Raw genomic sequence first — 21,425 nt, 5'->3', positions numbered from 1 at the left:
ACGTAGCCTGTGGAGAGGCGGAGGTTGAACAGTGTGTTTAGGTGGGGGGTTAGTTTGTTCTGTAGTTTGTGCAAGACGCAGCCTGGGACACCATCTGGCCCCACTGACTCTGAGTTTTTGGCTTTTGAAAGGGCTATTTTCACCTGTGCGTCTGTGATTTCTGGGACACTACACTTTTCTGGTACTGTTGTGGGCCCTTTTTGGGGTGGGGGGGGTGAAGTTTGCAGTGAATTTATCTGCCAGGATGTTGGCAATATCAGTAGGTTCAGTATATTTTGTGCTATTTTGCACTAGTTCAGTGCATATCTGCGAGTTACCACTTAGATTCTTAACATAGCTAAAGAGAAGGCTTTCCAGTTATCTTTTGAATCCTTGGCTATTTTTCTTTCGAAGTTGGCCTTGGATGATTTTATGAGGGACCTTAGTTTCTTACTGATACGGATCAGGGATGTCTTTCCTTCTTGGGATTTGATTTTTTTTTAAACTAGTTTCCTCCTGTTATATAGCCCATTTATGGCAGGGGTCCACCAGAATGGTTTCCTTCTCTTAGAGGAGTCTTGGTTTTGCTAGGGATGGCATGATCCATGCATCTTTGTAGGTACTCAGAGTGCATCTGTAAAGGTTTCTGCATCTTGGGCAGCATTATCCTTTAGCGTGGGCGCTGTGAAACTTGCGCCTCTGTCTTAAGTAAGGTGAAGTTTGCTTTAGAAAAGTTTTTTACTGTGGTTTCCTTAGTTGGGGGTGGTGGGGGGTGTGGACACCCAGAGTGCTTAGTTTATGGTCTGATCTAACCAGTGATGGATTGACCTCTGGTGTGGAACACCTGCGCCCATGTTTGCGATGACCAGGTCCAATATGTTTTCACCTCTGGTAGGGGAGTTTACCAGCTGATCCAGGGTGTTTGAGTTGATGAATTCCAGGAAGCGCTGAGCCTGGGAGTTTGCACTGGAGTAGTTTTCCCAGTTAATGGTAGGGTAATTGAAATTGCCCAATATCAGGGTGTTTGGTAGGATCTTCATGTTTTCCAGTGTCTCCAGAAAGGTGGAGTGGTGGTCCTGGGTCATGGAGGGTGATCTGTAGCAGGCCACAATTTGCATTGCAGATTTGCCCGATGTTAGTTGCACATGGATGATCTCAGAGGTATCATGCTGCGCCACTAACCTGGAGGTGTGGGTATCCTTGATGAATATGGATATACCCTCTCCCTTTTGTGTTTCGGTCCGTGTTCTGTGGTCGAAGTGTATGGTACGAGTAGTAGCCCGGTAGTGCTGGGGTGCTCTCTGGAGCCTTGAACCAGGTTTTGGTTACTGCACAGATGTCAACATTCTCCATACTGAGGAGTGCTTCGAGCGCGTGCGTTTGAGATTTAATCTCATGGCACTGAGTAGCATAACCCTCAGTTTTTTGTTAATTGTGCTGTTTACGGAGGTGGGTTTGACTTTTGAGACTTTCCTAAAAAAGGCCCTATGGGGGCAGCAATAGCCTTGGCCGGTATGCGAAAGTCTAGGGGTGACAGGTGCAACCCGTCTCTTGTGAAGCAATGCGGCTTGTCGAGCATGTTGTCCCAGGCTGACAGACACTGGATCCCCTTTGAATGACACCAGAAGCTTAGCCAATTGTTGAAATTGATAATTTTTTCTTTATACTGAGGTATCGTTCTTGGTGAGGGCAGGATGCTACTCAGGGTCATACCAGCCTGGGCTACATGATCAGACAGCTCTATCATGTCTCTTTTCATGTAGACCAGGGAGGTACATCTCAGGTCATTTACACCATTAACAATGAGAGAGTCATATTTGTACTTGTTCTGGAGTGACCTAAGTACTTGTGTTAAGTTGCGGATTCTGGCTCTGAACAGGCAGCTAACAGTAACCTTCTGCTTATCCAGCCTAGTGAGTGGGACGTCAGTGTGCCTGACTATAGAAGTCACCTATTACTAGTGTGTTAGGTATGTTATTTCGCCTTAAGGGCTGCGATTGTGCGGCACACTGATTTTGTGTTTTATGTGTTTTTAAAAGAGCAGGCAGTCAAATAAGTACAATACGTGCAAAAAAAACAAGCTTTTGAATCACAATAAATGCTGGAAAATCTGCATTTAGGCAGAAAACAGCAAGAAAGTACAGAAAACTGATACTTAATCACTCCAAAGTCTCTCTTCTAATCAAGAAGGCTTGTATCAGTTTAAGGCTTTCTAGTGCTTCCCAGTAGGGTAGTTACAGGAAAGATGGGAAACAAGCGCAGATGTGGTCTTTTAAACCAGAAAATTGAAAGAGATGGAAAAAAAACTGCTCAAACAGCCAATAACTACAACTTCTGGGCCAGGGACCACTCCTCTTGTGGTAGATAAGCTACCTAATGCTTACCACTCCCACTGATAAGCTAGAAGGCTTCCCTCCAACAGGGAAAGGTTTGGGGGCTCAGAAGCTTACAAAGAGTCCTGGATACAGCAAATCTGTACCTGGACTAGACTAGTAACAGGAAAAGCAGAAAACAAGCGCATACACAGGTTTTTAAATCAGAAGGTTGAAAGAGATGGAAAAGCTTCCCAAATAGCCAATAAACTATCATTTCTGGGCCAGAAAAGTACAGTTTTGTACCTACCATAAATGTAGATGTCCGAATTGGATAGCATCTGCAGTCATAACAACTGGGTTGTCCTGTCGTCAGGCAGCCCTTCAGTCGGCCGGATTCCAAAGTCCGGGTCCGGCTTCGGCTGATGTCGCACTTCACCCGACGTCATCTTTGTTGGTCTTCGGGTATAAAAGCATCAGCCGACGCCATTTTCTTCAGTGTTTCTTGCCCCAGATGCCAGAAGCCCTATAGAAGGCTAAAAATTTTGGATAGATGCCAATGTTTCCAAAAGATAGAGGTAAACACAAAAATAAGCATGTATGTACATAAATACAAACAAATACACCATGAAAGAAATCGGCCCACTAGCTAGCTATTAGAAGGGTAAACACCCTAGGAGTACCACAGAGGGAAGGAGGGAGGGTAATCCTGACTGCAGATGCTATCCAATTCGGACATCTACATTTATGGTAGGTACAAAACTGTACTATGTCCTTCATGGATGCATCTGCAGTCATAACAACTGGGTAGAATACCATAGCCAACTAGGGAGGAGGATAAAAGTAGATTATGGTGTGTTTAGGATCCCTTGCAGAACAGCAGTGGCAAACCCTGCTCGGGATCTGGAATATAGAGGTAAATTATAATGCTTGGCAAATGTATGCACGGAGGTCCAAGTAGCCTCAATAATGTCTTTGGTAGCCACTCCTCGTAAGAAGGCTGTGGTAGTGGCTGTTGCCCTTGTAGAATGAGGTCTTATGTTCTGTGGAATTGGTTTTCCATGGAAGGAGTAACAGAATCGTATGCAATTTCCTATCCATTTGGAGATTGTCTGTTTGGAAATAGCTTTTCCTTCCCTTCCTGTTGCATAGGCTACGAAAAGTTGGTCAGTCTTTCTGCTATTTTTTGTTCTGTCCAAGTAGTAGCGTAGCTGTCTATGTACATCCAAGGTATGCAGTATTCTTTCCCCTCTGTTTTGTGGGTTGGGAAAGAAGGTAGGTAGGTGGATTGCTTGGTTTAAAGACACTCTGGATACCACCTTAGGCATAAATGTAGGATTAGTCCTCATGGACACTCTATCTTGGTGAAAGATTAGAAAGGGTTGCACTGCCATTAAGGCCTGTAGTTCTGAAACCCTCCTTGCTGAAGTAATTGCCAGTAGGAAAGCAGTTTTCCATGACAGGTGTTGTAGGTCTGCTGTTGCTGCTGGTTCAAAAGGTGATGGTGTCAATTTTTCTAGCACAAAGTTCAAGTCCCAAGCTGGCAATGGTGGTTTCCTTGGAGGTTTTACATTCTTGATTCCTCTGAGGAACTGCCTAAGCAAAGGGTGTGAAAAAACAGGTGGATCAAGGCTGTATTCTGCTGAAATAGCTGATGCATGAATCTTGATGGAGGAGTAGGACAGGCCTGAATGAAGTAGTTCGGCCAGATACTCCAGAATGTTAGGCATATCTATGTCTGATACATCTTTTCATCTTTCAGAACTCCAAATGACAAACCTTTTCCATTTCCCAGCATAATTCCTTCTAGTTGAAGGCCTGCGTGCTTCAAGAATAATGTCTTTAACTCTTTGAGAAAGTTCTATATTAGCAGCTGCTATGTGATGTTCCATGCAGTCAGTTGCAGCGTTTTTAGGTTTGGATGCATGGTGCTGAAGTTGTTCTGAGTTAGCATCAAAGGCATCAGGGGTATTGGCCACATATTGTTCCGAGACATGCTCCTCAGCAGTGGGTACCAATGCTGTCTTGGCCAGTTTGGAGCTATCAGGATTATCCTTGGACGTTCCTCCTTGATTTTTAGTAGTACTTTGTGTATCAAGGGAAGAGGTGGGAATGCATATGCTGTTAGGCCTTTCCAGCTGAAGGAGAGCGAGTCCACTTTCCATGCTAGTGGGTGGAATGTCCTTGTGCAGAATTTTTTGAGCTGGTGATTGAAAGGTGATGCGAATAGATCTATCTGAGGCATTCCCCATTTCTTCGAGATGGTCTTGAAGATATCCGGGTGCAGCTGCCATTCGTGGGCATCCTATGTGGTCCTGCTTAACATATCTGCTAGAGAGTTTTCTTTTCCTGGCACAAATATTGCCTGTAACTGGATGTTGTAGCTGAGTGCCAGGGTCCACAGCTCCAAAGTCATTCTGCATAGGGGGTAAGAATGAGTGCCTCCCTGTTTGTTGATGTACCACATGACTGTGGTGTTGTCTGTCCTTATCATCAAGTGGTCCTCCTTGAGAAATGGTCTGAACTTTTGGATTGCCAGTTTTACTGCCAGCATTTCTTTTAGGTTGATGTGCAGGTGAAGTTGGTCCTGTGTCCACAATCCTTATACGCATTTGTCCAGCATATGCGCCCATCCTAGGTCTGAAGCATCTGTTGTGATGGTCTGGCTTGCTTGACCTTGCGAAAGGGCAGGCCTGGGTTTGACTGGCATGCCTGAGCCCACCATAGGAACTCCTGTTTTAAGCATGGTATTAGTGGGATTTCCGTTTCTAGGCTGTGTCTGTGTTGGGACCATAAATTCTTTAGGTACCACTGTAGTTTTCTCATATGTAGTCTGGCAAATGGAACCAAGATTATGCATGATGCCATGAAACCCAAGGCCTGCAGTACCTTTCTTGCTGTTAACTTGTTCAGTTTTGTTAGTGCCAAGAAGTAAAGAGGGAGTTCTTTTTGTTTTTCTGTAGTTAGGAATGCCATTTGTCTTACTGTGTCCAATTCCGCTCCCAGGAAAGTCCTTGTCTGGGATGGTATCAGTCTTGACTTTTGTAAATTGACTGTGTATCCCAGTGCTTGAAGCAAGTAAATGACCCTTTGTAAATCTGTTGTCAGCTTGCTTTTGTTGTCTCCTTGTATCAGGCAGTCGTCCAGGTATGGGTAAATTTGAATTCCCTGTAGTCTGCAATGGGCGATTACTGATGCCAGGCATTTTGTGAATACTCTGGGTGCAGTAGATAAGCCAAAGGGCAATGCTGAGAATTGATAGTGCTCTGATCCTGCAAGAAATCTGAGGTATCTTCTGCAGATTGGTCGAATGGGGACGTGCAGGTATGCCTCCTTGAGATCTAGAGTTACCAGCCAACACTCCTTGCCCAGCATGGGAAGAAGTTGCTGTAGGGTCAGCATTTTGAATTTTGGGACAATGATGTAAGTATTCAGGGTGGACAGGTCTAGAATTGGTCTCCAACTTATTTCCTTTCTTGGAACTAGGAATAGTCTGGAGTAGAACCCCTTTCCTTGCTCTGCTGTTGGCACTTTCTCCACAGCTCTCATGTTTGCTAACTCCATTATCTGTTGTAGAGCCTCTGTCTTTTGATTTGGAGGTAGATTTGGCATTCCTCTTTTGTCTGGTAAAGTGTGGAAGTGGAACCGTAACCTTGATCTATGGTTCGTAAAATCCACTTGTCCTTTGTTATGTGGTGCCAGTTTTTGAAAATAAGGTTAGCTTTCCGCCTAGAGGAGCTGCTATTTGTTCCCTGGTAGGCGGGTTTAGGATTAAGTCACTGTGGCTGTGTTGATGTAGTGGCAGGTGTTGAGTCTGTGCCTCTGTTGTTACCTTGCCACTGTCGCCTCTGTAGGCACCTCCTCTGGATTGGTTTCTGCCTCTGGAACGTCTATTCCTGCCCCTTTGAGGTCTTGTGGAGTCAGGAAAGGACCAATTTTTGGCAGGCCAGTTCCTGCTAAACCTTGGGGTTGAACCTGCAAGAAATCTTTAACTGTCTGGACTGATTTTGCCTTTTCTTCCATTTTCTTCATAACCTGCTGGGCAGGTGTACCAAACAAACTTGTTTTATCCATAGGAGCATCTAGCAATTTAGATTTAACATGATCCGGTAAAGCTTGCTCCTTTAGCCATGCATGCCTTCTAATTACAGTGCCAGTCATGGCTGATCTAAATGAAGCCTCCAGTGCATCATAGCCACATTTTAAAGAGTGGTTACTAACTTGCTGTATGTTATTTACCATTTCTAATACATATTTCTTATCAAGAGATTCATCAGTGGTTAGCTTTTTAGTTAACTGATCAAGCATAAACTCTTGGTATTGTATCATGTGAAACTGACAGTTTAAAGCTCTAGCTGAGAGAGTGGCTGAAGTGTAAACCTTTTACCCCATCTGTCTAATGACCTTGCTTCCCTTTCAGAAGGAACAGGGTTTTAGCTATGGTCGCTGCTACTGCCTTGGGACCCTGGGAAATAGTTTCGGGTCTGCAAGAGGGGCCTTGTAAAGGTGGTGATGAGTATCTGGCACCCTGTAAAATCTGTCTGGTTTGGCAGGGGCTGGGGTAAAGAATCTGGAGCGGAGCAGACATCATTGAAAGCATCATCCACCACAGAGAGAACAGGAGGTATAGCTAAGGGCCTGTGCTGTGGAAGGTGCACAAAGGTCCTAAGTCTTTTCCTGGAGTCTGAAAAATCCTGTTGCTGCCATTGGAACTGTTCTCGCATGGCATGCAAGGTTTCCCCAAAGGAGAATTCTTCTGGTGGGGAAGCAGCTGGAATGGATTCTTCAGCATCAGAATCTTCAAAATTGGAGAAAGGAGCCTCTGGCTGGTCAGTTATGTCGGATTCATCAGCAGAATCATCAGAGGACACTGGCTCATGGGGCTCTGCCCTAGGTCTCTTCTCTGGGGGCTGAGAGGCCCTGTCTGGGTGAGATTGAGATCCTCTAATTAATGAAATTAAATTTTCTGCCAAAGTAAGCATTTGAGAACTGGAAGAGGGCCTGGTTGAGGGGGGTTTAACAGGCACTGTTTTAGTAGTCTTGGCTGCTTTAGCCCTGGCGAAGGCCTTAATGGACATGGCTGCTGGAGGCCTAGCAGCACCACGTGCTGGGGTAGAGACATCCAAGGGAATGGTGTCTGATAAGTCAGTGGTAAGCACCGTAGTGGGTAAAATTTCTGAGGCCGATTCAAGAGTGTTAGCAGGGACCTCAGTTGTAGAGATAGATTCAGCTGTATTTTGATCAGTTTTCTCGGTTTCGGCCGAAACCGAGACACTCGCGGTTTGCTTAACCATGGTTTCGGCCGAAACCGCGGACCGCGAGTGTCGGTCTTTTTCTTTGCGTTTTTTGGCAGAATGCGTAGTCGGAGGATCCGACGGCATAATGTACGCAAAATCAGAACCGAAAAACTGTTCTGCAAACTCCAACAGACGTCTAAGCGTTCGTCGGTTGAAAGAAGCACAGGACGAACAGGCTGCTACGTGGGCTGGGCCTAAGCAAGGCAGGCAGTAAGAGTGGAAATCTTTATGAGGTATTTGTTTCCCACAGGTTAAACAATTATTAACTTTTTCTGACATCGGCTGAGGCAAGAAAGAGTCCCCAACGGGGTACTTAGCTTTAGAAGTCTTCGAAGTAGTATTCGGTAGAAGTAATCTCTGGATCCGACCGGCACTTGCGAACAGCTTCTGCTTCGGGCGCCACGCGGCAAGAAAGACTGAAGAAAATGGCGTCGGCTGATGCTTTTATACCCGAAGACCAACAAAGATGACGTCGGGTGAAGTGCGACATCAGCCGAAGCCGGACCCGGACTTTGGAATCCGGCCGACTGAAGGGCTGCCTGACGACAGGACAACCCAGTTGTTATGACTGCAGATGCATCCATGAAGGACATCCACCACTCCTGTGGTAGACAGGTTACCTAGTGCTTACCACTCCCACTGATAATCTAGAAGGCTTCTCTCCAACACAGAAGGGCTTGGGGGGGGCTCAGAAGCTTACCAGCAGTCCTGGATACAGCAAATCTGTACCTGGACTACACTAGTTAGAGGAAAGGAGGGGACCAAACGCAAACATGGGCTTTTAAACCAGAAAGTAGAAAGAGATGGAAAAACTGCCCAAACGGCCAATGAACTACAATTTCTGGGCCAAAACCCACTCTTCCCGTGGTAGACAGGCTACCTAGTGCTTACCACTCCCACTAAGCTAGAAGGCTTCCCTCCAACACAAAGGCTTGGGGGGCTCAGAAGCTTAGCAACAGTCCTTGATACAGCAAGTCTGTATCTGGACTAGACTAGTTACAGGAAAGGCAGGAAACAAGCTTAGAATTTTTTTTTTTTTTTTTTTTTTTTTTTTTTAACAGAAAAGCAGCTAAAACAGCAGTAAATGCAATTCAAATTGCAGTGCAGGCTAGCAGACTGGAGTGTGTAGCAATATTACGGCAAACAGTTTAAATAAATGCAATTAAATTAAATGACTAAACAAGTGCAGAAGGAAGTAAATTAGAAGGCTGCTAACAAGCAGTAATCAGTGCAGAGTAAGAGCGACTGAACAGATAGCACGCAGAACAGCAACAAAGACAGTTACAGTAAGAGCAGCTGAATAAAATATGTTTACGTTTTTATTTACTTTTTTTTTTGAGGGAGGGAACAGAGCAGAATTAAGAGGCTACAGGGATTGCCCTTCCCAAATGCTCTCTTTATACACAGTAGGAGTGCCTGAAATCAGAATAAGATCTCACTGCACTCAGTTGAGTGAGCAAATGAGATGGGCCCAGGAGTATCCAAGTACAAATTTACAAGAGGCAGGCAATTTCAAAGTCACCAACATTAACACCAGAACAAGAACAGGGAGGGTGAGTGGGGAACTAACTATAGAGACACAGCCACAACTTTCAGTTGAGTTAATATTCAGTGAGAAATGCAAATAAACTGCAGTACTATATGAAAAAGAGCACATAAATGTGTACTTAAATTCACTTATAAGCCAAGTTGATTTCAGGTAGATCTTAGCTGGAGCAAAGCTCAGATAATAAGCAGAAATAACCCAAAATGTACAACTTATATAAGGCAGGACAGGATATCAGTGATGAGGTGAAAAGTACAGTTGTGTACACCTACCATAAATGTAGATGTTTGAGTGTCTTCACTGTTGCAGTCATGACTGCAGGGGGTTCTCCCCTGCCGGCAGGCAGCCCTCGGTCGGCCAGAATCCCAAAGTCTGGGTCCGACGTCGGCTGTTCAACCATGCTCCCTGACGTCAGAGCGCCAGGAGTACAAAGCTGACAGCCAACGCCATCTTCTCCAGTTTTTCTTGCTCCAGATGTCAGGAGTCCCAAAATGAAAAAGGTCCCATAACCTTTGCAAATATACCTCAGAAGAATGGTGAAAAAAGGAAATACACAAAAGTAAAAATAAGAGGGGACAGGAGGGAGAGCAGACTGCAACAGTGAAGACACTCGAACATCTACATTTATGGTAGGTGTACACAACTGTACTATGTTCATCGTGTTTCACTGTTGCAGTCATGACTGTAGGGTAGAATCCCAAAGCTGAAAGGGAGAAGGTCATAAAGCGGAAGGGGCGGCAAAAAGGCCCTGCAAGACTGCAGAGGCAAAGCCTGCCCTAGACTTAGAGTAAAGAGGTAGATTGTAGTGCTTAGAAAATGTATGCACTGAACTCCAAGTTGCAGCTTCCAAAATGTCCTTGGTAGGAACTCCCCTGAGGAAGGCCACAGAAGTGGCAGCAGCTCTGGTGGAATGAGTCCGTATACTCCCTGGGATTTGCTTTCCACGGTGAGAATAACAAAATCTGATTCCATGAGCAATCCATTTAGAAATGGTCTGTTTTGAAATGGCTTTACCTTGGGAACCTGAAGCATAAGAAACAAACAATTGTTCTGATTTTCTGATGTCCTTGGTTCTGTTCAGGTAAAAACGTAGCTGTCTGTGCACATCCAAGGAATGTAAGATCCTTTCCCCTTTATTTTGAGGAGTGGGGAAAAAGGTTGGCAAGTGAATAGTTTGATTTAAAGCCACTTTGGAAACCACCTTAGGCATGAAGGTAGGATTAGTCCTCAAAGATACCCTGTCTTGATGAAAAATAATATAAGGTTCCACAGCCATAAGAACTTGCAACTCTGAAACTCTCCTGGCAGAGGTTAGGGCTAACAGGATGGCTGTCTTCCAAGATATAAACTTGATGTCAGAAGAGGCAGCAGGCTCAAAAGAAGGCAAGGTTAGTTTTTCCAAAACATAGTTGAGATCCCAAGCAGGAATAGGAGGAGATCTAGGAGGTCTTAAGTTCTTAGCTCCTCTGAGAAACTATCGCATGAGTTGGTGGGAAAAGATGGGAGAGTCTGTATTATAATGAGCAGAAATAGCAGAGGCATGTATCTTAATGGAAGAGAAAGAGAGACCCTTATGTAAGAGATCTGTCAAGTAAAGTAAAATTAAAGTAATGTTAGGAAGAAGAGGATCAGAATCCTGAGCCTGCATCCAGGAACAAAATCTTTTCCATTTTCCTGCATAAGATTTTCTAGTGCTAGGACGTCTGGCTTCTAAAATGACATCCATAACCTGCTGGGGCAGTAAAGAAGAAATCAAAGTCCCTGGATTAACCAGGCCGCCAGGCTGAGAGTTCTGACATGGGAGTGTAGAACCTGACCCTGATGTTGGGACAGAAGGTTCGGAGACTGAGGTAAAACCCAAGGGGGCTCCAGGCATAGGTTTTTTAGAGTTGGATACCTAAACTGCCGAGGCCAATTTGGAGCCAACAAGATTATCATCTTGGGCTTGTCCTGTTTTATCTTCAATAAAACCCGTGGAGGAAGAGGTGGAAAGGCATATCCCGAGAGGTTCCTCCAACTGAATGACAGGGCCGTCCACTTTCCAAGCTTCTCTGTGGAAAGGCCTGGTGCAAAAAGTCTGCAGTTGATGATTGAGATGGGATGCAAAGAGGCCTATGTGAGGACATCCCCAGATTGCTGTTATCCTGAATATTGTGGTGTCCAGCATCCACTCGTGTGGATCCGAAAGATTTCTGCTCAGACTGCCTGCCAGGAAGTTTAGTTTTCCTGGTAGAACCTGAGCTTGAAAATCCAGATTGCAAGCTAGAGCTGTGTTCCATAGATCCATGGCTAGTCTGCAAAGGGGGTAGGAATGAGATTCCCCCTTGCTTATGTACCACATAACTGTGGTGTTGTCTGTCCGTATTAACAGTTGTCCTGGTTGTAAAAGATTCCTGAAGGCCAATAGAGCTTTCTGAACAGCTAACATTTCCTTTAAATTGATATGCAGGTGCTTCTGATCTTTTGTCCAAAGGCTCTGCAAACAATTGCCCTGAAAATGGGCTCCCCAAGCATAATCCGAGGCGTCCGTGCTTAGAATCTGAGAGGCAGGAGGCAGACGGAAGGGCTTCCCTTTGTTTAGAGCACATGCCCTGGACCACCAAAGAAATTCCTTTTGAAGGCAAGGAAGGACGGAGATCAGTATGTCCAAACTGTGGCAATGCTGAGACCATACACTTTTTAGGTACCACTGTATTTTCCTCATGTGTAGTCTTGCATATGGTACGAGAAGGATGCAGGAGGCCATGTAACCCAAAGCCTGCAGGAATTTCCTTGCAGATAGATGGGTTTAAAGATGCCAAGGTTCTGAAAGTTGAAGCCAGCTGTAACTGTTTTTCGGATGTCAGAAATGCCATCTGGGTTGTGGTGTTTAGAAGTGCACCCAGAAAAGTCATCTGTTGTGATGGTGTCAAATTTGACTTTTTTATGTTTACAGAGAATCCCAGGAACTTCAGGAGGTTCTGTACAAATTCTAGATGCTGGAGTAAGACATCCTTGCTGTCTGCCTGAATTAGACAATCGTCCAGATAAGGGTAAATTTGAATTCCCTTGAGTCTGCAGTAAGCTACTACTGGAGCCAGGCATTTGGTGAAGACCCTGGGCGCAGTAGATAATCCCAAGGGCAGCGCAGAGAATTGAAAGTGCCTCGATCCGGCTTTGAACCTGAGGTATTTTCTGCGATCCTGCCTGATGGGAATGTGTAAATATGCCTCTTAAATCCAAAGTTACCATCCATGCATTTTTGGACAGCATTGGAAGTAGCTGCTGTAGAGTAAGCATCTTGAATTTTGGAATCTCTATAAAGGTGTTCAAGACCGACACATCCAGAATGGGTCTCCATGAGTTTTGCTTCCTTGGGACTAGAAAAAGCCTTGAATAAAAACCTTTTCCCATCTCTGGAAGAGGAACCAGTTCTATGGCATTCATAGGCAAAAGAGCTTCCACCTGGTTTAAGGCCTCCGTCCATTGATGTTTTGGAAGGTCTGGCCATCCGCTTGGCCTTGGCAAGGTATGAAAATGGAATTTGTAACCTCTTAAAACCACATCCAAAACCCATTTGTCTTGGGTTATTTGAGTCCAATTTTGATAAAAAAAAGAGAGAGTTTTCCTCCGAGAGGGGCTTCCAGGCAAGGAGCTCCTGTAGCCCAACAGAGGGAGTCATTGAGTTTGTTTACTTTGAGATTGTGACCTGTCCTCTCCTCCCCTAGGGGTGGAAGCAGTCCACTGTCTTGGTTTATAAGCAGCTTGTGTTTGAGGCCTCCCTCTGGAACGTCTATATCTACCCCTCTGAGGCCTGTCAGAAGTGGGAAAGGACCAATTTTTTGAAGGCCAATTCCTGCTAAATCTAGGAGGCTGTACTTGTAAGAAATCTTTAACTGTTTGCATGGATTTCGCCTTATCCTCCATCTTTTTAATCACCTCTTCAGCTTTTGATCCAAACAAAACATTATGCTGAACAGGAGCATCCAATAATTTAGCCTTTACTTGTTCAGGTAAATTTTGTTCCTTTAGCCATGCATGCCTTCTAATGACTGTGCCAGAGGCCGCAGCCCTACAAGAAGCCTCCAAAGCATCAAATCCACAGTGTAAACCATGCTTCCCAACCTGTTCAAGGGCATGCAATAAGTCATGTAATTCCTTATCTGCACAGGCAGAAATGGAAGTAAGCTTTTGTTTTAAGACAGACAATAGAAATTGCTGGTATTTAAACATATGAAACTGACAGTTTAAAGCCCTAATGGACAAAGTAGCAGAAGTGTACACCTTTTTGCCCCATCTTTCTAAGGATCGAGAATCCTTTTCAGTAGGAATGGGATTTTTGGCAGAAGCAGCTTTAACTCCCTTAGGACCCTGAGAAATGGTTTCAGGGTCAGCAGAAGGGTTCTTGTATAAAAACTGATGGGAATCAGGAACCCTGTAATATCTATCAGGCTTAACAGGAGCAGGAGGAAAAGAGTCAGAGGTTAAGTTAGCCTCCGAAAAGGCATCATCCACAATATCCAAAACAGGAGGAATAGCCAGGGGTCTATGTTGGGGAAGAAGAAGAAATTCCCTCAGTCTTTTCTTGGATTCCGAAAACTCCTGTCCTTCCCAGTGGAAATGTTCCCTCATTTCATGCAAAGTTTCTCCAAAAGAGAAATCCTCAGGGGGAGAAGCAGAAGGAATGGATTCTTCAGCATCAGAATCCTCATAACGATGGAAAGAATACTCCTGATCAGAAGAAGAAGCTGAGGAAACAGAAGCCTGATAAGAGGAATCATAAGAAACATCCTGCCTTGGCCTTTTGTCTGGAGGGGGATGAGAACCCCTAATCATAGTAATTAAATCCTCCGCCATCTTGAGTAACTGTTTCTGTGACTTGGGAGCCGGTTCAGAAGAGGCCTGTGTTGAAGTCTTTGATTTTGAAGGAGTCTTTGCCTTTGTCTTTGGCTTTGCCTTTATTAGTAGCTGAGTAGGTCTGAAAACCCCTTCGGAAGCCAGTACCTGCACAGCGGCTCCGGACCCATCCGAAGGAGCATTGTCCGAAGGTCCTGCAACAGAAATATTTAAAGGCCTGGTTGGATCCTCATGAGAGTCCGTTTCGGCCGTCGGTTCTGAAATGGCCGACAACAGGGGCTGCAAAAGCGCCTCACTGACGACGGCCGAACCTGAAGCTGGCTCCGCTTGTATGCTATCATCAGATTTGGACCTCGGAGGCCTGTCTTTATCCTTGCGACGTTTGTGAACTCCAGTAGTCGGGACTGTATCCGATGACATTTTGTAGTTAAAGCGCCTACCAAAGTAATGAAAAGCAAAATCGTACCTTCGCTTAATTGTACGTTGATTGAATCTAGCACAAAACAGACAACTAGCTACGTCGTGGTCAGGGCCCAAGCAAGGAATACAGTAAGAATGAAAATCCTTATGAGGTATTTGCTTCCCAGGAGAAATACAATTATTAACTTTTTCTGACATCGGAGTGGAGCAAGAAAAAAGTTTCCCCAACGGGGTACTTAGCTTTGAGTGGAGAAGAAAGTCTTCGGACCAAAGTATATCAGTAAAATTTGTCAGGAGTCAGCCGACCGGCACTTGCGAACTGCTATCATCGCACGGCAAGAAAGACTGGAGAAGATGGCGTCGGCTGTCAGCTTTGTACTCCTGGCGCTCTGACGTCAGGGAGCATGGTTAAACAGCCGACGCCAGTCCCAGACTTTGGGATTCTGACCGACCGAGGGCTGCCTGCCGGCAGGGGAGAACCCTACAGTCATGACTGCAACAGTGAAACACGATGAACATCTACCCCCCACTGCTATCAATGGCTACACAGAAATTCTAACAAGTACTCCGTACAGAGACAGCCACAACCTTCAGTTGAGTTAATACTCAGTGAGAAACACAAATAAATTAACTGCAGAACTATATGAAAAAGAGCAGATAAAAGTGTACTTAAATTCACTTGTACGTCCAGTTGATTTCAGGTAGATCTTAGCCGGAGCAAAGCTCAGATAATAAGTCTTAGCCAGGCAGATTGGTGCAGGAATGATCGTTCCCCCAACTGCCTCCAGAGGAAGGCAATCCGGATTTCTTTCAGGAGCACTGATAGGAGTTACCAGGGAAAGAATGCCTGGAACCCTGACTCTTCGGGCCACTTCTGCTTCCTGAGCAGCGTCCTCTGTTACTACTTTCCCTCTGCCCCGGGGAAGTCATTGCCTCTCAAGTCCTGGAAAGGTCTGAGACTTTATGAACCACAGCCTCCCACTTTTCTGGTTCCTGGAATAAGGACGCTAAGGACTGGAAAAGAATACACCCACAGCAGAAAGGGTCTTCACATCTTTCTCACATTGGGCTAGTGTGTCTTTAACCTTGGGAACAAATAGGGAAGTTCTGTCAAACGGAGCACTGACGGAAGACTTAAATGGCTCTGCGAAATCACATAAGTGCATCCAGGCATGTCTCCTGATTGCTACACCTGAACCCGCTGCTAGTCATCCCTTCAGCAGCATGCACAATTAGCCTCATGGACATGGATGAGTTGGAGATAGATTCTAGGATGGTGAGCTGAGACGTCACCGTCTCAAACCCCTTCAACTACCTCTCCCACAAGAGTATCAGGCAGCTTTTTAATCAGATCTCTTTGAAGCCTTGTAAAATGTGCCATGTAACTCACGGACCTGAGAGCAAAGGTCGAAGCGTATACATGCTTCCCACAGCCATCCATTGTCCTAGACTCTATTAGGAAGATGAATAGTTGGACTTTCGTTGGCAAGTTCCTTCTTGTTGGCTGCCACTACCACCATGGCGTCCACAGCAATTTCTTTGGCCCAGAGTTACTGATCCTGAGAGGCAGAGAGAATACAGTCAGGTCTCTTTGGGATTGGCTCAATAGAGTCAGGCAACTTCCAAGCTCGCTGAGTGATCAGCTTAAGATGGTCAGCGGGCAGAGAGATCCAAGAGGTAGACAGCTGGGCACAAAAAGCCTCCAGGTATACAGATTCCTTCGAGGACGCCTGAAGGGTAGTCCAGACACCCCTCTAAGAATTTCTAGGATGTCCCTGAAGGATTCTTCTTCAGGAGGGTGACTTAGGGGAACCTTCCCCCTCAACAAAATTGGTATCTTCTGTGAAGGACTCTTCAGGGGAGTCAAAGCGCTTCCGCTTGCACTTACTCTTTGAAGGTGACTCTTCGGTGGGGTGTTCTGTAGAGATATCCGAAGAGGACAAAACCAATGTGATTTGATCCTGAGACTTTTGTGCCCTCTGTTCCAGGGAAGAGACTGCAGGAAGCTCCTGCTGAGGGGATGGACAAGAGGTTTGGAACAGGGATAGCACAGACTGTCCACCATGGACAAGGCCCACTTCCATGGCTTGGAACACAAAAGCCCCCTGTAGAGGGATGGGAGCTCAGAACTGAAATAGACTCCTTCAGAACCGTGGTCCTTATCCTGCACAGAGGAAGCTGCCTCCGAACCCAGAGTTGAGTTTACATATGCAGATGCACTGAAGAGCATGGACTGCTCCAAAACAATCAAAGCTGAACCCCATCCCTCAGAACTAGTAGCGAAGCCTAGACTCCGGGAGATCTCCAAGTCCAAGAGACCCGAATAGTTCAGTGTAGCTATTGTTGCTGGAAAAGAGGCTCTGACTGGCACAGAAGCAGTCGAAGCTGGGACAGTCGGCACCAAGGGTTCTGAAAATTCAGATGGAGTTGGAGGAATATAATCAGTGGTGTGGAAGATGGCAAGGTTCCAGAGCTAACATTGCTAAGAACCGAGCAAGGGGGTAATCCCCCTCGCCAAAGGAGCTGATCCACCAATTTCATAACGTCAGATTCAAAGAGTTGGTGGACTGAACTGAGGAAGCCAATAGCGATTTTGGTGGACATAGATCCAAAAAAGGACGGGAGGAATGTCCACAAAAGGATCCACTGTGGGAGAATATCTGGTACACAGTACAAATATGAGTGAAGGATCCTTCAGTTCCAGAAGCTTGGTCGGAACCGATGTATCTTTAGTTTGCGTTGGCACTGATGTCTTTGGCACTGGCACCAAGGACTGAACATTTGTGCCCAGTGGTTCCGAAGAAGCTGTTGGCACTAAGGAAAACTTGGCAATTTTAGTTGGCAGTTCCAATGAAGGTGTCAGCACAGACTGACTTTTCTTAGGTTTGGTCGAAGAGGAAAATGAACTGACTTCAGTTTTTGGACCACATAAGGCCTCAAAGTCTGACTTAAATAAACCTTTCAAAACTAGCTTATTTTTACATTTAATGAGTCATGTGGCTAAAGTTATGAGAGATAGCACAGTCCTCCTGAAGATGGACCACCCCAAGACAGTATACACAGTGTGTCTCCATCCAAATTTGGCATCTTTCTGTTATATTTTTGACACCTCTTGAACCCAGAAGTGCCTTTGGAGGGGTTTGTCAGCCATTACAAAAACACAGGGGCCACAATACACATACACACACACACACACACACACACACACACACACACATACTAAGTGAGGGAGAGGAAAGGGCTTTTTTTTTTTAAGCCAAGTATTGGAAAGTAGGGAGAAAATACCAGCTATGACATTTAAAAATACCCAAAGGTAAAAGGGAATAAAGTACCAACGACTGCACTTGCAAAGAACTACCTAATGGCAGATCAAACAAAAACACATGCACAAACAAGCTAAATTAAGGGAAGCGCTTGTTTTTATTAATAAAAAGATTCAAAATTTTCTTCCTCGTGGTGGTTTCAAGCAATATTTCAGTTAAGAGTGGGTAAGTACAGATATACGAGATAAAGGTCAGAAAGAAGAAACTTAAAGAGAGTTTAACTTGCAATTTAAAGAACAGCTTTCGCTTGAGAGCTCAGAGTGAACACATCTGGCACTATGAAGCAGCAAACAAGATCTGAGGTGATTTGGGAAGGAACATTATGGGTACAGCTTAGCCTGAGAGTTTTGGAAGGTGCGAGCTGAAATAACAGCAAAGTCGGTTCCGAAGCATGGAACAGAGCCCATTCAAGGATTACGTGAAGATTGACATTAGATCAATATTTAGTTGACAGTGCAATATATTCTACTATTTGGAATTAGAGTGAAGAATTCTACATTTTGGGATTCAGTGTCAAGGGTACTCTTTTTTTTTTTTTAATACTCTACCTTATGTTAAGTAATGCACCACAAAGAATTGCTCATAGTGGACAAAGCAGATGTGAAGCGTCAGAGATTCAGGTATTACTTACGCTTGAAGTCCTCCCCTTATATTCTGAGCATGGGCACTGTATCCAACACAGCCATACAGGGTGCTGGCAAGTGCACTCCGTCCAACACCAAGTGGACAGATTTTAAGTGTAAACTGCTCTGGACAGCCACCACTTCTGCAGCTCAATTCCCACCCTCCAGTAGGCATCTCCACCCCAAAGCAATCCCTTTGAGAATGGGATATAGGCATTAACAGCTCATTTCTCCCTCCCATCCTTTGACACCACCAAGGGCTTTAAACACTACATTCACCTTAAGTCACCAATGTATGGATTGACACTGTCTTATGTGCCAATGGGTTTGCTGTCAGAGACCTTCAAGTAGGCAGAAGAACGCACGCTAAGACACTACACATCAAATAAATGATGGAGAGATGGCAACTGCCACCTAGTTCTCAGCACTAAAGCAGACTGTAGTAATAATCGGCAAAGAGTTAGTTCCCTGACTGATCAGGAATCAACAGGGGGAAATCCAAGACTAACACAAGCATGAACCAATTCTCACCTGAAAGTTACAAAATAAATTTCTTACCTCAATCAATTTGTTAGCATGCTCTCGAAAAACCTGAGCATATTCTTTAACTTCCTTCTCATTTCCATTTTTTGCAGCTTCAATCAGAACAAGAAGAGGAACGTTGGTCTCCAAGAAAGAGTCAGAAACATGATCCATGACAGCTTTGCGTAACTAGTTAAAAAAAAAAAAAAAAAACATATATTTTAACAATGCAAAATTGATAAAGAATTAAATAGAGAAAATTGCAAACTGCATCCAAAGGATCCTAACAAATCACTGAACCATAACTGACAGATCCAAGACCATGAAAACTTACTGCCTGGAATGCCACAACCAAATTTGACATTCCAACATATCTAACAAGTTGTTCCGTAGAGGGCCATGTCCCCTATATACCTCCATGAGGGGAGGGGATGCGATGCAGTCTGTACACCTGTCATTCCAACACCACAGTTGCACTTTATAAAGAGGGTAAAACCCCTCACCCTCCATCCAAAACAGATCCTGTACGTGTGATCAGCCGTAGAATTTGAAGTGTCATCTTCGGCAATTCACATGCATGAAATACAATTCGGCACTAACTCTGCATTGTCATTCAAGTTACTGTACTCTGAACAGTTAAGGAACATACATAGAAATACACGTGTTATGTTCAAAAGTATACTTGGGTCAGGATTCAGTGACTTTACTTATTCAAAGACACTTCATCTATATAGTGTGGCTTTAGCATTTCAAAGTCACTGAATCCTGGGTGTTGGGAAATTTACCCTTCAAGTTTTTTCCCCCCTTAGTCCATCCCTTTTTTCATAATGTTTATTCACCTCTCTCAGTAGTGAAAGCCTTACAAGCCCACTTATTCCCTTTGGAGCAAGGGGATTATATGGCAAGAGCAGTACCCATTTTTTTAAATGAAGCCAACATATCATGGTGTTGCTGATAATATATTGCTTCAGTCATACTAACTTTGCCTAATCATTATGAATACAACAGTACAAATCTAAAAGCCTATATCATATTACACTTTAATATGATGTACAGATAAACTGAATAAAGGCAGTCTTCATGCACAAAACACAACTCAGTAAAACACAGGAAGCTAGCCCAAGTACAAGCAAGCTTTTCTCTAGTTAAGCAGTCTGAAGTTATCAATTTTTTTTCATACACAAATCGCAACTCAGTAAAACACAAGCAGCAAACATGAGGAAAGTACAACGACCAGACTAGCTCCAAGGCAAATAGGTTTGTATTTCTGGACAGCCAGGGATAGAATTTGTGGCCCATGCACCTGAGAAAACAATTACACAAGACAGAAATCAAGGAGGGTAACAATCAGTAGCCAACTTCCACTTAGCCACCATAGGCAGAAGGGAGCAGTTAGTCTAGAATACTGTGAAGCTACACCCTGCACAATGAAGTGTTACTAACATGCATCACATGGGCCATGATGTGTTCCTGACACTACCAAGCTGCAATAAGCAACAATATTGGTGGGGTGGGACTGAATGTTAGCATGCATGCCTTTCTAGAGCGGAAGGCAAAACAGGCACTCAAGCGACACAGTGCATCTCTAGAAAACATCTATGGCTGTTTGTTACAAACAGGTCTTACCCAAGGAGGAAACAAACAGGCTGATTGATATGAAAGTAGTCTATGGGTAACAGACGGATAAGTAGTTTTGCCTAGTTAGCTTTTTTTTCTTACAAAGAAGGCAGTCCTAACACTGTAATACCATGTCACAACTCCACAGTTACTCCCTGAAAATGGATTGCAGTAGTGTCCAGGTTTGAAGAAAAAATATCTAAACGTAACACATAAATGCATACGTGTGTGCACAGAAAAGGTAAATGCCTTACACTATTTTAAGAAAAAAATATTTTCTACTTTTCCTCTAAAAATGCACAACAGGGAATCTATAATGTATATTTTGCACTTTCAAGGTATAGTCTACTCTGCAAAATTTCTATAATTTTAATAAATTCCCCACTTTTAGTAAATAAAAGTGGCATCCCACCACTTACTGAAATCAACTACAGAGAAAGGCTCTATCAGAAAATGAGTACCATGAATTACATAATCAAACCTAGAACAATTAATATCAGAACATGGAAGAAAAGTTCTGCATAACACTAATAGCCTTGAATCAGTAAGTCCACCACACACGCAGTACTACTGTGTAATCTGCTTTACCCCAAAATAGCCAGGTAAGGACTGCCACATTGACATGATTTGTTTTTCAGTTTAATGCTCCTTTCTTTCCAAAACTCCAATGATCACTTTTCACTCTATTCTTCCAAAATGCAAGTAGTAAACTACTGCATTATCTTAGTATTCCAGGTAAACCTGTACATAGTTTGCAAAAAGCTTTCTTTAATTTATATAGCTTCGCTTATTCAGTAAAGCAGACTTCTGTGGGAGTGCATTTCAGCTAAAGTCTAACTAAATTAGCTCTTCTTTTTAACAGAACGAATTTTGAGCTCCAGGATCTCATCCTGTTTATTTTGTAATCCAGAAGTTTCAAACTCATGGCTTCCATTTTTCTAAGGTGACAG

At 44.1% G+C, this 21,425-nt stretch overlaps 1 protein-coding gene across 1 annotated transcript in view; it reads right to left on the bottom strand.

Moving 5' to 3' along the window:
* The window catches only part of CTNNA1 (catenin alpha 1), a gene marked incomplete in the record, with an annotated part of 2,307,982 nt that overhangs the window by 1,003,645 nt on the left and 1,282,912 nt on the right, over nucleotides 1-21,425 (bottom strand). The window contains 1 exon segment of the mRNA XM_044069565.1: nucleotides 18,895-19,047. Coding sequence (XP_043925500.1) covers nucleotides 18,895-19,047 — 153 coding nt within the window.

Source organism: Protopterus annectens, chromosome 4.part0 (assembly GCF_019279795.1).
Source record: "Protopterus annectens isolate FY-2018-M chromosome 4.part0, PAN1.0, whole genome shotgun sequence".
Classification (NCBI taxonomy): domain Eukaryota; kingdom Metazoa; phylum Chordata; order Ceratodontiformes; family Protopteridae; genus Protopterus; species Protopterus annectens.
Note: the sequence above shows the minus strand (reverse complement) of the source record. Positions and strands in the feature narration are given on the sequence as shown.